The 14,986-nt window shown below is 41.0% G+C and overlaps 1 protein-coding gene across 2 annotated transcripts; it reads right to left on the bottom strand.

Annotated features, from left to right (window-relative positions):
• Window positions 1-6: 6 nt before the first annotated feature.
• Window positions 7-13,299, bottom strand: LOC121301227 (single-stranded DNA-binding protein 3-like). Of its 2 annotated transcripts, none has more exons than XM_041230369.1 (9): window positions 13,225-13,299; window positions 7,318-7,407; window positions 2,865-2,942; window positions 2,342-2,401; window positions 1,366-1,432; window positions 1,171-1,247; window positions 785-849; window positions 587-635; window positions 7-436 (listed from the first exon to the last, which is right to left on the bottom strand). In XM_041230369.1, exons 1-9 carry the CDS (start codon window positions 13,279-13,281, stop codon window positions 377-379), a joined length of 603 nt encoding a protein of 200 aa, XP_041086303.1. In that variant the 5' UTR covers window positions 13,282-13,299; the 3' UTR covers window positions 7-376. The 2 variants fall into 2 exon arrangements, with proteins under 2 accessions (XP_041086303.1, XP_041086302.1); XM_041230368.1 differs by having other exon boundaries at window positions 785-873; window positions 13,225-13,297.
• Between the last annotated feature and the right edge of the window lie 1,687 nt (window positions 13,300-14,986).

The raw sequence follows: 14,986 nt of genomic DNA, 5'->3' as shown, positions 1-14,986 counted from the left end.
CTACTATGTACTGGTGACTAAAAAACTGCAATGATGCAGGAAAAGCATTTTAACCCCATAGCCTCCGGTTCTTTCACCACTCTGTCCTGAAATAAGCAGCAACAACATAAATACAACAGGAGCACCGTTTTTGTAATAGATTACTGGGATAAAGTAGTTGCATTTCAGAGTTCAAGTATTCCAGAGGTAAAAGGGTTAAAGGGTGGTGTTTTTTCCTTTGTAGTGTTGGTTTCTGGGATACTGTAACAAACTGGAACTCTGCCACTCATTTTCCTCCAGCAGTAGCAGACAGGCAAGTAGTTTCCCCCAATAGGATAAAGTCACTTCCCACAGCAGAGGATATTTTGACTCACTGCCTGGAGAATAGCACATTCTGTTAATGCAAAATAAACACACTCACCACGTAGGCACCTGGTGATGAAGAAGAATATGGGATCTGTAAAACAAACAAAGACGTATTTGTCACTGTGACTGCATTTAAACTGAAAAATAAGGTCACCAAAAGGGCCTATGGAACGGTCTACAAAAATAGAAAATACAAAACAGGCTCCAATAGCAAAGATGACCCCAACACCCTGATACTTACTGAATTTGCATTGTTAGGATTGGGCCATGGTCTGCCGGCCCCTGGACCCCTGGAGAGTAAAAACAAAAAAAAAAAAAAAAAAGAAAAAAAAAAAAGAGGTCAGTCTGAAAAACACTCATGTGTTTCAAATTCAGCTAACTGGATCGGGAATTAGTGTGTGAAAAAACGCAATTTGAACACAAAATCTTTGTGTCTTACATGTTAATTCCAGGCATGCCAGGGCCTATTGAATTGGGTGGAGGTCTCATTCCGCCGCCATAGTTCTGCAATGATAACCAAGGATCAGACTACCATAACGCGATGAAACCCAAGAAGAGAAGAGAGAAAAAAAGAGGGTTAGTCAGGAGGAAATGCATGGGAATGTCAAGATTATAATGCTGATGAATGACTCCTGCAAATAAACCCAGAGAAACCATACAAAAGGGATTATGTAGGACTTATGAATTTGGAGAATCAAGGCTTTTGGTGGTTGATAACTCTAAACTCTACAGTGATGAACACTGTGTAAATGGATTAGATTGCACACATGGAAGTATGAAAATTGAATAATTCAGAGTTCAGACACAGCCAACAGCGTAGCATACCTGGGGTCCAGGTCCCATCGGGCCCATTCCTCTTGGTGGATTCATTCTCTGCATTGGTCCTCCCATGTTAGGATGCCCTGGAGAAAACAAAAACAACATTGTTTAGAAACCTTTTTTTTTTTTTTTAGAAACAATAACAACCACCACCACACCAAAAGGCAGGAAGCCAGACAGCAGACAAACTAGGGACTTCACCTTGTTGCCGTGTGGGGTCCATTGTGTTGGGCAGCAGTGGCTGAGCACCAGGGACGCCTCCTGGGGGCTACAAGAGAAAGCAAACAGGTCAGCAACTCTGCGCTTTGTGCCCTGCAGCCCGACAAGCTGTTAGGAATCACAAACATTGGAAAAACACTAATTTTAGCCTTTTAATCCCCACTGCCAAGGGCTTGTTTTCGACAATTAGTATGTCATGTAATAGCTCTGACATGCTACAAATATGACCCCTCAGGCAACAAGGTATGTGGACATAGGCTAGCATGGGTAATACAGACTTGACTTTTTAGGCCTGAGCTTTGGGAACGAATTTAAAACAAAATCCCTGTAAGGATAGAGATATTGAAGCTTATTTCCAGCATTCTTTATGTTATGAAGTACCTCTAGTAGAATCTTTAGAGTGAACGAATTTAATGTTTAGCAATTTCAGAAGCATTTTTCCACCTCAGGTATTATATCTGAGGTGTTACAGATAAGTGTCACTGTCAAACAAGCCCCTTTTTGTTTTGCTCTGGGGTGAGAAAGAGGATAAGCACAAGTACAACTGAGGACTGACCCTTGCAACTTATCCCTAGATTTGGTCCAATAACTATGGCTCATTTCTCCACCTAATAGATGGGATAAGCTGCACCCTTTGCAATTTTAAACCAGTCTGACAACTTTTTGTGGCAGGTGAAGGTGAACCATATCTAGCATCAATGTGACTTGACCAATTAAAACATAACTGTTCTACCAATATAAAGTGCTGTGTATAAACTAAATTATCTGAATATTGCAAATACAGCCTAACAAAGCACACAATACATTAATGACACTGTCACTTCCCTCCCTTTTTTCCTGATCCAGTAAGTCTACTTAGAAGTCTGCAGATTAGGATGCAATGTCTTCTTGTTTGCCACTATGATGCTTGGTTTTCATTCTAGTCTGTTTTACTGGTCTGATGTACAAAAGACCATACCTGGTTTCCCATTCTGATGGGGGGTCTTGGGCCCCCAGCATATCGTGGTGACATAAAAGGCTGCAACAACAAGGAATAAATTATGCATTTAAAAAGTCTTGATTTTTTCTTGATGTTTTCTTAAAACACAATTTTTGGTGCAGTGCAATATTGTGAGTTGCAGCACTTACTAGCCACAGCTGGTTATAGAATACACAGTACAATAATCCTGGGAGATGCATACTTTTCATTACTTTGGTCTGAAGAACTCAAACTGAATTGAGACTTTACTAGATTCTACATTCCAATCCCAGCTTGAAAAAGCACATTCAATAAACAGAATCCCACTGCAAGCAGAGATCGCCAAACAATAAGCTGTCCCACCTTTCACTGCAAGACAAGTTGAGGTACTGCATTTATCAACCAGATATGAAGAACACAACAGTACAAGACAAAAAGATAGAAAACCCAGATTTTAAAACACACATTTCAGACGGTGTACTAAATTTGCACAAAGCAAAGCAGGTAGCCTAACCCACATTACCTGGCTGTGGGGTCCCATCATGTTAGGGTTGTGAGGTGGAGGTTGTGAATGCGGCGAGGGCTGAGAGCCAGGAGGTCCCTAAGTTAGAAAGCAAGAGGCAGAGTTAAAGCACAGCAACAGGATGGTTTGTCAGAAAGAGACAGACAGAAGCAAGAAAATAATAAATTATACTGTAGCTTAACTGGGGGAAAAAATACACAAAAAAATTCCACATTTGGTACAGCTGCTTTGTTTAGTGTTTTGCACGAGTATGCCTTCAATGCTCTGTTTTTTGACAAGCACCTTGCGCTAAACAGAATTTGTGCTGGATTAGTAGCTAGAAACATTATGAAAACCCACAATGTACTTTTAAGACAAGCCATAGGATGGCAAAATTTTCCTTGAAGTAAACATTAATAGTTGGTCCATTTGATCTCCCTGGTCGGATCCAGTTACACTTTTATAGTACTGAAAGCATCCCATATATGGAGATATTTTGACCACTGTGTGCCGTAATAGAGCAGCAAACATCTACAGGAAACGCTTTTGTGGTAGCGTATGGCAGGAAGGGTTAAATGCTGAAGGGAAGAGGAGTTGAAAAAATCTTTTGTTTAGCAATAGCAAATTATAAAAAAAAAAAAAGACTTCAAAAAAGGAATGACCCCAAGATACAGTACCCTCTACATACTATTTTTTATGTGTGACAGTTTCATATCATGCCATCACCAGTACTAATGGCAGGCAAAGCACATCAGCATCTGCCATGAATCAACAAGTGCTGGTGCTTAGTTGCTGCCAACTACAACATGGTTTGTTACCATGAGCAATTTTCTTAATTAACAGACATTAATTAGCCATTTAGCAATTTTGCAGGCATTTGTTTCAGCAGCTTTAGCAAACATGAATAGCACTGCGATAATGGTACTGATTAGAGGGTACCACAATTAACAGAACAGGAGCAGAGAAATTCAAATTACGTAAATTAAAAAAAAAGGGGGGGGGGGGGGGGGGGGGGGGGGGCACTGAAAGCAGATGCACCTGCAGTTCTTTTGTACTGGTGAGACTCAGCCACAATGAACACTAAGCAGCAAGATGACAATTACAAGATTTGTGGAGAAACAATGGGGGTGGGGGGGGGGGGGGGGGGGGGGGGGGGGGGGGGGGGGGGGGGGGGGGGGGTGGAGTAGGAGGTTAAAATTTGTTGTTTTTACTTGTGACGTTTTAAGCAATCCTGTTGTAAAACAACAACATCTTAAATGTTGTAAGAGGAAACCCCCACTTAAATGTAAGTATATAAATACTTAATTGAACTTGAGACGTGAAAGTAGGCTTAAATAACTGAACAGAGGAAACCCCCACTTAACTACAGAAAGTAGGTCTGTAAGAGGTAGAAGTGCTCTATAGGGAATGCTTCCTCTCCATTTTTCAAGGTTACTTTATTCTTGCTGCACCTTGTTTTAAATTTTGTGAAAATGATACTGCTAAGTTATTAATTAAAACATGACAAGCCAAGGGGTTGGGGGGTCATGGGTCTATCCCAGGGGTTCTGAAACACGGTCCTGGGGACCCCCTGCCTCAGCTGGTTTTCATTCCAACCGAGCTCTCTGTCACTTAACTAGACCCTTAATTCAACTGACAGTTTGTTTAAATTTGTTTTTAGATCTTAAACAGTTGCAGATTTCAAGTTAACAATAATATTTTATAATTAACTTGAACTCTGCAACAGTTTATGAGCTGAAAACAAAAAGGTCTAATTAAGCAAATTATCAGTTCAATTAAGGGTAAAGTTAAGTGATTGAGAGCTCAGTTGGAATGAAAACCAGCAGCCACAGGGGGTCTCCAGGACTGAGTTTGAGAAGCCCTGCTCTATCTCAATAAACAGAGCTTTGATCTAGCAGTCTTGGGCTTGCCGTTAGTCCAGTACGAAGGAATTACCCATCAAACTTTAAAAGGAACATTATGCAAATTCAGACAAGGACTGTGGCAATCACGCTACAGTAGATCTATATTCCAGTAATAAGCAATGTAATACACACATCTATGGATGCTTTTCGCCAAGCCAATATTAAGAGCTAATGTATAGGATATGTAGGGGGGAAAAAAAAAAAAAAAAAAAAAAAAAAAAACGTTACACACTCAAATCTTTGCGAAGCATCATCTTGGCAGAAAACATGCAGCAATAAATGAAGTCCTCCCGGCCGCTTTATCCTGATATGCTAATGCTTATGACAGCTACTTCTGGATAATGTATCTGCAGATGCACGCTACATGAAAACATTTCTGCAAACACTGGATATTCTTTCTGTTCATTAGCCAGCCAGGGAGGGAGGAGCCCAGTGTTTTCAGAATGTAACAATGACAAGCATCTACAACAAAAATGTAGTGGCTTCCTCTTGTATCCCTGGGGGCCAGGGGCAGAGTCACTGAACTTAAAAAAAAAATCAAGATTTTCTTTTACACTGTGCATTTTAAAGCACTTATTTTCCCCATTGTAAAAGGTGTGGGAAAAAAAAAAAAAAAAAAAAGCCCTAGGAAACTTGAATTTTGTATTTGCTCTTATGTTAAGCATGGGATCACAGATGAAAGCTCATAATGTTTTGCTAACTCTTTTTACAAGCCCCTGAACGGAAGAGACATAAGAAAGTTTACAAAATGAGAAGCCATTCCGCACATCTTGTTAGTTTGGTTGTTAGTAGCTTATTGATCCCATAGTCTCATCAAGCAGCTTCTTGAAGGATCCCAGGGTATCAGCTTCAACATTACAGGGGAGTTGGTTCCAGACCCTCAATTCTCTCCTATTTTCTGTTCTGAATGCCCCTTTGTACCTGGGGTCTGGCACAATCATATTTGTGCAATTCTTAAATTGCAGTTAAAATGTAATTCAAGTTGTATCTTGGCACAGACTGCAATTCAATTACCCATTTCATTGCAATTCTTGTATCTTCAACCACTTTCAGTGACCCCATTGGTTTGAAAAAAATAAGTTCTATAGTAGGTTTCTGTATTTGTACCTGTGATTACTGTTCGGTTATTTAGAATAAACAATGTGTAGTTCTTCATGTTATTTAAGTATAACAATTGGAATTTCAGCAAACAATTCTGCTGTAATTACATTTTAATGAATGCAGGCAATTCCATTAAAACTGCAGCTTCCATCCCTCCCTTGAATTTCCAATGGTAAAGAAATAGTTGTACTTTACAGTGTGCATTTCATAGCTAGTAGAAATGTAATAAAAAGGTACATTGTGTTACCCCCTCAATCACTTTAGATTGTTCTGGTTAGATGTTGATTACACTGCCAATCAGACCATGTAATCCTGACAGCAGGTACCATAGTGAAACCAAAAGGGGGCTGGCTGCAAGCATTTCTAAAGCTAGCGATACACTTGATTGCAAGCATGATGCCCCTCGTTGCTCCCAGTTTAATGAAGGGTGAAAACACACACCCCATTAATGACTGCCACCAGACTGAGCTTACAGCAGCATTTGAAAATGTACTCTAGAGAGATCCCTTCCTTCATTGAGGTACCCAATCCAACGTGCGTGCAGCACCCACTGTACACCGGCAGTCTTGTGCTCAAGGTGCCACAATAAACAAACAATCTGCTTCTTTTGGCACTATGATAAAATCGCCCAGTGTAAAATAATTCTCTTATTTGCAGGACTTTACATTGGAAATACAGATTTGTTATAATTTGTGCTAAAAGAGCTCAGGTTGATCGGTCTGCAGTAGTCAGCTCAATGGAGAAGCATACGTGAAAAGATCGTAAAAAGTATAAAATACAGGATCTTCACCTTCCAAATTAATTTAGTTCTATACAAAACACACATTTTAACTCCACATACAATTTTTACAGTGAATACAGTGAAATCACAGCTGACAAATCTGTCCAGTAGGGGGCAGTGGAATCCCACACACACACACACCTTGCTTTGTTATTTGACCATTTCACACTAACTGCTGATGCATGTCTAAACACTGAGGCAGACATTGATTTATGTGCAACTTTCCATTTCATCGGTGCAAGTAAGACTGACCCCATCCCATTGTGTAAATCATTTAGAAAAAGAACAACATTTGAATAAAATTGGGTCTATATGGCAACATGCTCTTTCATACAAAGAAACATTCCAGCAACACTGTCGCCGCCCTCTACAGACGGGCAACACCAGCTCAGAACATACAGGCTAATCCAAGGTTATTGTTACAAGGGTGTTAATCCTTAAAAGCAAAAAGAGCAGAATTAATGATAATGAAGAACTCCTACCCTGGAAAAACACAATAAAAAACACAATGCTTTCCAAACAACTGTTTTGATGAGCCTCGACAGTTATGTGATGACTTGAGGCTGGTGAAAGATGCCGTGTTTATGACACTACAGTCGAGTCCTTTATTAAAAGGAGCATGGGGAACGGCAGAGCAGTTTTTCACCTGCTGCTCCACTTGTGGGGCTTGTATTGTGAAAAGGCTTACCTGGAAGAACCCTGGAGGGATCGGACCCCCTGGCATCCCATCGCTGGAAGGAATGTTTCCGAGCACAGGGCTTGGGGCTGCAGCAGCGCTCTGTGAAAGACAAAGACCCAGGTTAGGAGGCATTGCTTAGAATGAGCCAGCACTGACTGATACAGCGGCGTCTTCTGTACCATGGCAATAAAAGGCACCGCAAAACTATGATGTCTACAAGAACACGTCAACGCAGATCTACCCTGGAAGAGAGAGATGCGAGTGAAATCACTTAGAAGTATGGGTGTGTCTACACCGACTGCGAGCGGCCACACTGGGTGAAGAGAGTGACTCCACAGTAATAGAAATGTGTTCTATGGGAAGCAAGCGAATAAATTTAGCAGTGACTAGACCAATCCCACACCCAGGATCAGCTTTACCCCTATTTCCAGGCACAGCCGCAGGGTCAGTCCCAATCCCAATTCCAGGATAAACCCCAACTGCAACAACTTTAACACAGTTTGGACTGAGGGTTGTGGAAGAGGGTGGATGAGAAGAGGAAATAATGTAAATAGTTGTTTGTGCACCGGGGGTATATTGTGTTGTATTACTGCAAACGAGATTGCGTGTGTTTTACTTCCTACCCCCCCCCCCCCCCCCATCAGTGGGACCTCTTTCTCCTGGGTGTGTGGAGACTTCACTCTCTCTTTGGTGTGTGTTGGCTTCGCTTGCTTGTTCTGTAGTCTATGTGCTGTGTGAGTGGTGTTGTGAATGGGCCATCTGTCTTGTGTGGGATTGGGTGGGAGAACAGCGAGAGGGATAAGGACAGGATCACATGACAGTTTGCTAAAATATTCGCTTTTGATGGAGATATAGATATAGATATAGATCCACCCTTGACTTAAAATCATTCACATAATTGCAATTTCACAAATTATGCCAAAGTGGTTTGTTAACAAAAAAAACAAAACAAAAACAAATTTAAGCTGGTAATTTGATCGTTTCAATATGGAATACGGTACCTAGACTGTGGATCTGAGGAGACACTAAAATATTTTACAAAAACAAAACTGAAAGCAGCGACACTAAATCCAGCAGGTCACAGTCCTTGTTTTTGCAAACAAAGAAATCGTGCCACTGTGGCACATCATGTGCATGCTTTCCCCACTAGCCACCATGGACCAAACAGCCAGTACAAGGGATTTGGGGAAACTGCTCTGAAGTAAAATCACAGAACACAGAAAGCAGCTCTTCAGAGATCAGGAGCCGAAGCTTAAATGCTCAGTAAACCCCCTGCTGGGACTGCAAAGCTGATGTTGGTAGAAAAGAATGAAATGAGTTTATGAAAAACTAAACCAAAGCAAGTTGACCTTTGATGCGTTAATTACTTCCACAGCAGAAAGGCTGCCTGATATCTATAAATAAAAAAAGGCGCATTTGTAAAATCACCTTGGGCCAACTACAAAGGGGTTATCACCTGAATAAGCATGGTGTATTGTGATGTTACTGATCAATTGCGTAAACCCACACTCTCAGTTTCCACTCTCAGCCTGGTCCCAATGATCAATCGCATTATGTACGATTTTCAGGTTTCTGCAAAAAACGACTGTCGCAACTGTTTAAGGAAAAGTATGATTGGGTCACACCAGAAAGGTACCCTTCGACAAAAACAGACATGTAGATTTTACAATCCCTGGAGTCAGGACAGCAAACAAACAAATAAATAGGAGCAGTTGACCTTTGTTAATAAACTTATTTCAATGCCTTTGGCACATTCTGCAATCTGCTTTGTCTGGCATGAACTATTCCGTAAAGCCCTAGTTTGAGAGCAGAAATATTTTCCCCAGCATAACTAAGCCAAGACAACTTCTGTTTCTACCTGAATCATGACTGCAAACGTTTTACACCAGGTTGGTATAGACAGGCAAAAATAAAGACCCATATCAAGGTTGGGGTGGGGGGGGGGGGGGGGGGGTACTTGTCTCATGTATTTCATCTGTGACATTGGCAGAATTTACAGCTACAGGGTAACTTAAAATGATTTTGAAATGTGTGTAATTGTTTTTAAAGTAAACATGAAATCCATTGCAATTAAAAATAATAAATAATACAAACAAATGCATCATCATTACGGTCTTAATTTTCCCATTTTACATTTAATAAGACTGATCTTTTTAGGATTTAGGACTTTTGGTGCCTGTGTTTAGATAGTAACTTACCAAGTAATACTTCTATATTACTTCAATATTTGAAGCATGCAACAGATTTTTATTCAGATCAAGCAACATCAGGCAATAACCTCAGACATCTGAACAGGGAGTTAACACAAATACCCGGGCTCAAGGGAGGTGCTGTCCTTCAGAATAACCTTGCCCAAAGATTCCATCACAGAAAAGACTGTCAGGGTTCTCAGTCCAATAGGATTCTCTTTCTCTAGAGGTAGCAGATCTTCCTATCACCTCTCCCTCAACCAAGGTTAGGGTGCTGGTGGCTCAGTGGTGAGGTTAGCATGGTTTTCCAAGGGCCAATACGTCACATCAGGTTTGATTAATTCCTGGGGATAACCTGCACTACTACTCCATCTGCCACCACCTCAGTGAGATGTGTGTGGAGGCTCTGTTGTGCTGCTACAGGTGCTGTCTCAGATAAAAAGATAAAACCAATACCAGAAGACCTTGAGGAAGAGAAGGGGGTAATGACCAAACAAGGGCCTACTTGCATGCACAAATGGTATAACTGAAAACAGTCTTGCTCTGGTATTCATATTTGTTTTGCTTTCCATTAACAAGAATATACAATATGTAGCTAAAGTGAATATTTGCAATTGTGTACACCAGCCACATGACAAATTAGTGAACAGACGTGTCTTGTTTTTATTTACCTTGTCCCTTTTGTTTTCTGGTTAATCTTTTGCCCATGCCCACCACCCCCACCCCCCTACTTCCTTCTGTCGCCCTGACAATCTGCAGTTGTGTCGCACATATCGGCCATGGCTGCTTGGCAATCTGCCACCAGTGGTGTACAAATCTCCCCACTCACCCCCCAGATCCACCTCATTCAACTAGATTTTCTGCAATCAAAACCCCCTTATAAAAATCGACCTGTTAAAATGTAAACTATGAAGGATGCCCTCCCACAGCTCATAAAATATTCTAATCTTCCCCCTGCGTTTTGTTTGAAGCAATGTAGAACACTTGGCTACTGCTGGGCAGATAATGTGAAAAGCGCATGTAGGAGGAGACTATATAGAAAAAGTTACCTCACCACCGCTGCCATCAGGTGGGAGTCAGCCACACCTTGGTACCTGTGGTTTTGGGAGCCAAAACACAGGTGTCCGAGGGGCCCTGCCTTGCTTTCTTTTCATTTGGTGATGAATAGAGTGCAGATGAATGGTGGCAGATTGATGTTTCTCCGAGAGAAGCAGGTACTGAATGAACATGCAGCTGCTCGGTCCACAAAACATCAAAACCTGCCCTGGAGGGACCACCCTATTTTCAAACCCAGCTAGAACTACTGTAAAAAAAAATATCACATCTACCCCTCATTTTTTTGACTCTAATGATCACAATCAAGATATCTCAAGTTCCCCTTGTCTATTGCTGTACAGTAAAGCCAATCCCCCACTATTTTAAACTCAAGCAATACCGTTGAACACTGCCAAACTTTAAACTGAAATGCAATTATTACAAATGGTTGAGTTGACTTAACAAACAAAACAAATAATAACATACAGCTCAGTATGCAAAACTGCAGACAGCTTCTGAGGGCTCCGACTTATGCAACTGCACACAGCTGTTAAGTAATGGAGGAGAGGTTATGCAACAGTTTAAGGTTAAAAAGGCTTACAAAAGCCACTGAAAATCTAGTAATGGAGTGCTTAATAAAAAGGCACGCTTTATTTTTATTATTTAAATTAAAAAAGTAAAAAAATGTAAGAGAGTTAGGTACGCCACATGCAAGATACCCAGATAGATGGCACTTCATCGTTGTTGCCGCACAGACAACTGTTTAACTGTCAACCCGTTACAGGTTAAGGGTTAACAAAACCGGAGCGAGAAGTCTATTTATCCGTATGTAAGGCACTACAAAGAGAGCTGTAGGCAATTGTTTCACACACAGCCAGGCCCTAGTATAGCGCCTCAGACCCATCATAGTCTCAGAAGTTACTGCCACCATTCGAACCTTCGCCCCAAATACATTACTGCTTACAAAGCAGCCAAGCAGTGCCGGGTGTGGAGCCCTTTCATTTAGTTCAGGACCAAGACCACCAACACATTCTCAGTGGACCCAGCCGGGACACCCCCTTTAGGGCTCCTGCTTGCCAGCCACGGCCACGGACAGGGAAGCACCGAGGATCGTTTTAAAAATATTTAGAAATCCGTCACAAAAGCCACATAACCAGCACTATGAAAAGGTTGTTGTATTTTGTATGCTTAGCCAGTACATAAATATAGCATAAAAGCTAGTTTCAGGTATCTGTAGCACTTTGCTGAATTGGACAAATTAATCCCTTTGAGTAAATAGAAACCAGAGCCAGAAAACTTCAGTTATTTTGAACTGGTACAGTAAATCAATTAATAGATTAACTTTAGGACAACCAAGCATGTATTAGTGTATAAAAACGCTTCAATAGTTTGTGTTTTAGCAGTTTTTATACATCCATTTCTTAATTTATTTTTAAAATAGTATAAAAGCTCTTATGCCTGTCGCAGGATCTTCTTATTCATGTTTAAAGCTAATACCTTGGATCCAGTAACATTGAGCTCAGTCACCTTCACAGGCAGCTAATGATCAGATACCAAATGACAAATCACAGTGATGTTGGAAGGCTGTTATAAACTCATAATTAAAGTAGATTACCATGAAAAAAATATTACAGGGTTACAATATTTAACACGGGCGGTATAAAATCCTTCTACAGAAAATGTTTCATAATGGAAACTGTGCTTGATCTAGTGGTCTCCAAGACACAGAAATACAGCCAGATTTGTCAGGTTACCACACAGATCTTAAAAGGCATATGATCACTAGGCTGTCCTTGCAAGAGAGACTTTTCAAAAGCACAGGTGAGAAGGACAGTCACCCACCTGTCAAGACTGCAGCATATAAGCAGTTAAAACAATAAAAAAATAAAAATAAATAAAATAACGCACAGTGGTACTTTAAAGAGGATCTCTGCCATGCATTCCCAATGATGGTGAATAAATAAAATATAAAAAACCAAAAACGCAAGTGTGGTTCTGGCATTAGTGCAGGGGGACTGTATACATGTGTCATTCACATTACTACAGCATGAGCAAAGGGGATACCTCTCAGCGGATTCTTTAATAAAAAAGGGTCCATGTAGGACCTTCAACATTCTTTAAAAAAACGAATCGAATATATGGTACAAGTATTGTATCACTCAACCAGTCACTCAGTGTGAACAGTTTCATTGTTGTGAGAGAAAAAAATCATAATCTAGCACGATTAGTGTTCAAGCTGCTTGCTAGTGTGCTGTGACAGAAAGCAGGCTCCTGAAGCCAGAGTTCACAGTACAGTCGCTGTTACTTGGTGCAAACCATTTGATTTAGGATCCTGAATGAAGTCAGGTAGCAGCTCACAGTGAGTTTAGCTTAATTCTTTAGAAATACACACAGCGACCAAATTACTCCGCACACAAACACACTGCTCGGAGCTCCAGCAGGTACCCGAGAAGCCTTCTGAAATTATACATTAAAATTGCACTAATTGAAGTAACACAGTCAACAAGCTCTCCTCAGCCCAGCTGTCAAGATCTAAGCTGCCTTCGTCTCAGTTCAGCCATAAGCAATTCATCCAAGTCATCCATTGATTTATTACCCTGTGAATGATGTAGGTCAGCATGTTCATTTACTTATATTTTATAAAAAAAAAGAAACTGGCTGTGTGGGTAGTGTTTATGTCCAGAGATCATTCCCACTCAACATGATCTGTAGGACTCCACTTGCTCAGCCCCTCTTGACTAGGGTACATGCAGTGCAGAAAACAATGATGACGTGCTGTTTGGCAGAGAGAGCCCTGCTAGCTGGAATAGCATATCAGCAGGGGAAGCTGCGGTACTAAACACTAGCTTCCATTCAGCCTGTCGGCACTGCCAAAAAACTAATGATCACACACTCCCATAATGCATTCCTTTGAGAATAGCACCAAGGCTGGAATAAAATAAAAAAAAAAAAAAAAAAAAAAAAAAAAAAAAAAAGATTTGACACAAACTGCAGTTCTGGATACCCGTGCGGTTTAAGTGATTCGCTGAAGCCGCTACACTACAGACAACCCCCCACCCACCGCTCCCCATCCCCTTCAAACAGTATTGATGTTTCCTTAGCTGTGTAATACTGTACTACACAGCTTGCCAATAAAATTCATTACAGGAAAATTATACCGGATTAATCATCCTGAAAACAGGTCGATGATAGTTTTCATTATTTCGACAGAGGATTGTTGGAAAAAAAAAAAAAAAAACAGAAGATTTTGAAACATGTCCATTTTCTTCTGCGCTGTTTCTTCCCTATTATGGCATTTAAAGCACAGACGGTACAACTCCCCCCCCTTGCTGAGACACTGTAGGTGGCGACTCTGGCTTGCCCCATCAACTAGCAGGAGCTAAACAGATTTGGCAGGATTGAAACCCCCTCAACACAGCTGTCATTTTCCAAGCCAACCTACAAAACTTTCTAAAGAGATTTTAAACTAAACTAACTAAAACACCTCTGATCAAATAAAAAGGTAAAAAAAAAAGTGCATTTTATTTGGGGAAAAAGAAGAACTTGCACTCCAGTGCTGTTCAGATCAATCAGATAACAAAAGAGCTGATAGATAAACAAAGACTTTATTCTATTCTGCCTCCCTGCTCCCAAAATTTTTAAATGCTGAGGCAGTTTTAACCAATACCACAAGAAATGTATTATTGTACAACACTGAGCTGCAAACTAAAACCAAGTCCAATTAAAAATAAATAAATAAAAACACACATTTTAGAATCAACAATAAATACAGGAGATCCCGAGTGGCACATCCTGTAAAAGGTGCTCTGCGTTAAGTACAGGATGCGCCCTATAGCCTGGAGATGGCAGGTTCAACTCCAGGCTATTTCACTGCCAACCGTGGACAGGCGTGCACAGGGAACGGCGCACAACTGCCTGAGCGCCGTACGAGTCGGGAGGGCTTGGGTCGGCCGGGCACCTGAGGGACTGCGTGTAAGTTGCCCAGAGCTGCGTGGTCCTCCGACACTGTAGCTCTGAGGTGGTGGGCCTGCAGAGTGAAAAATGGATGGCCAATGGCACGTTTCAGAGAATACGGCGAAACGAAAACATCAGTCTTCGTCTCACCCAAGTCAGCGTGGGGGTGGCAGCAGTGAGCTGGCTTGAAATAAAAAGGATGACTGGGCTTTCTAAATTGAGGGGAAATTAAGAAAATTGGCGATAACAAAAAAAAAAAAACACACACACACACACACACACACACACACACACACACACCAGTACAGAATACAACAACAAGGTTGTGTTGGGTACAATATTTTGTTGATCAGGCCTATTTTTCCCTATTCAAAATACAAGCCATTTTACCACTGGCCTCAAATCTAGCATCTATGCCAGTGGTTTTTTCTTTCACTTGATTTTGAAATGGCTCTGATAGTTTGCAAAGCTCTGTCACTCAAGGGTGACAAACATATTGC

Source organism: Polyodon spathula, chromosome 27 (assembly GCF_017654505.1).
Source record: "Polyodon spathula isolate WHYD16114869_AA chromosome 27, ASM1765450v1, whole genome shotgun sequence".
NCBI lineage: Eukaryota > Metazoa > Chordata > Actinopteri > Acipenseriformes > Polyodontidae > Polyodon > Polyodon spathula.
The sequence above is the reverse complement of the archived record's forward strand: the minus strand, read 5'-3'. Positions and strand labels throughout refer to the sequence as shown.

Excerpts from the sequence above, each read along its gene's own strand:
- LOC121301227 (XM_041230368.1), bottom strand. The coding sequence starts at position 13,281 with ATGTACCCTAGTCAAGAGGGGCTGAGCAAGTGGAGTCCTACAGATCAT. Across the intron at positions 1,248-1,365 it reads GGACCCCACACGGCAACAAG|GGCATCCTAACATGGGAGGA; the intron begins GTGAAGTCCCTA and ends TGTTTTCTCCAG. Across the intron at positions 437-586 it reads ATCCTAACAATGCAAATTCA|ATCCCATATTCTTCTTCATC; the intron begins GTAAGTATCAGG and ends TTTGTTTTACAG.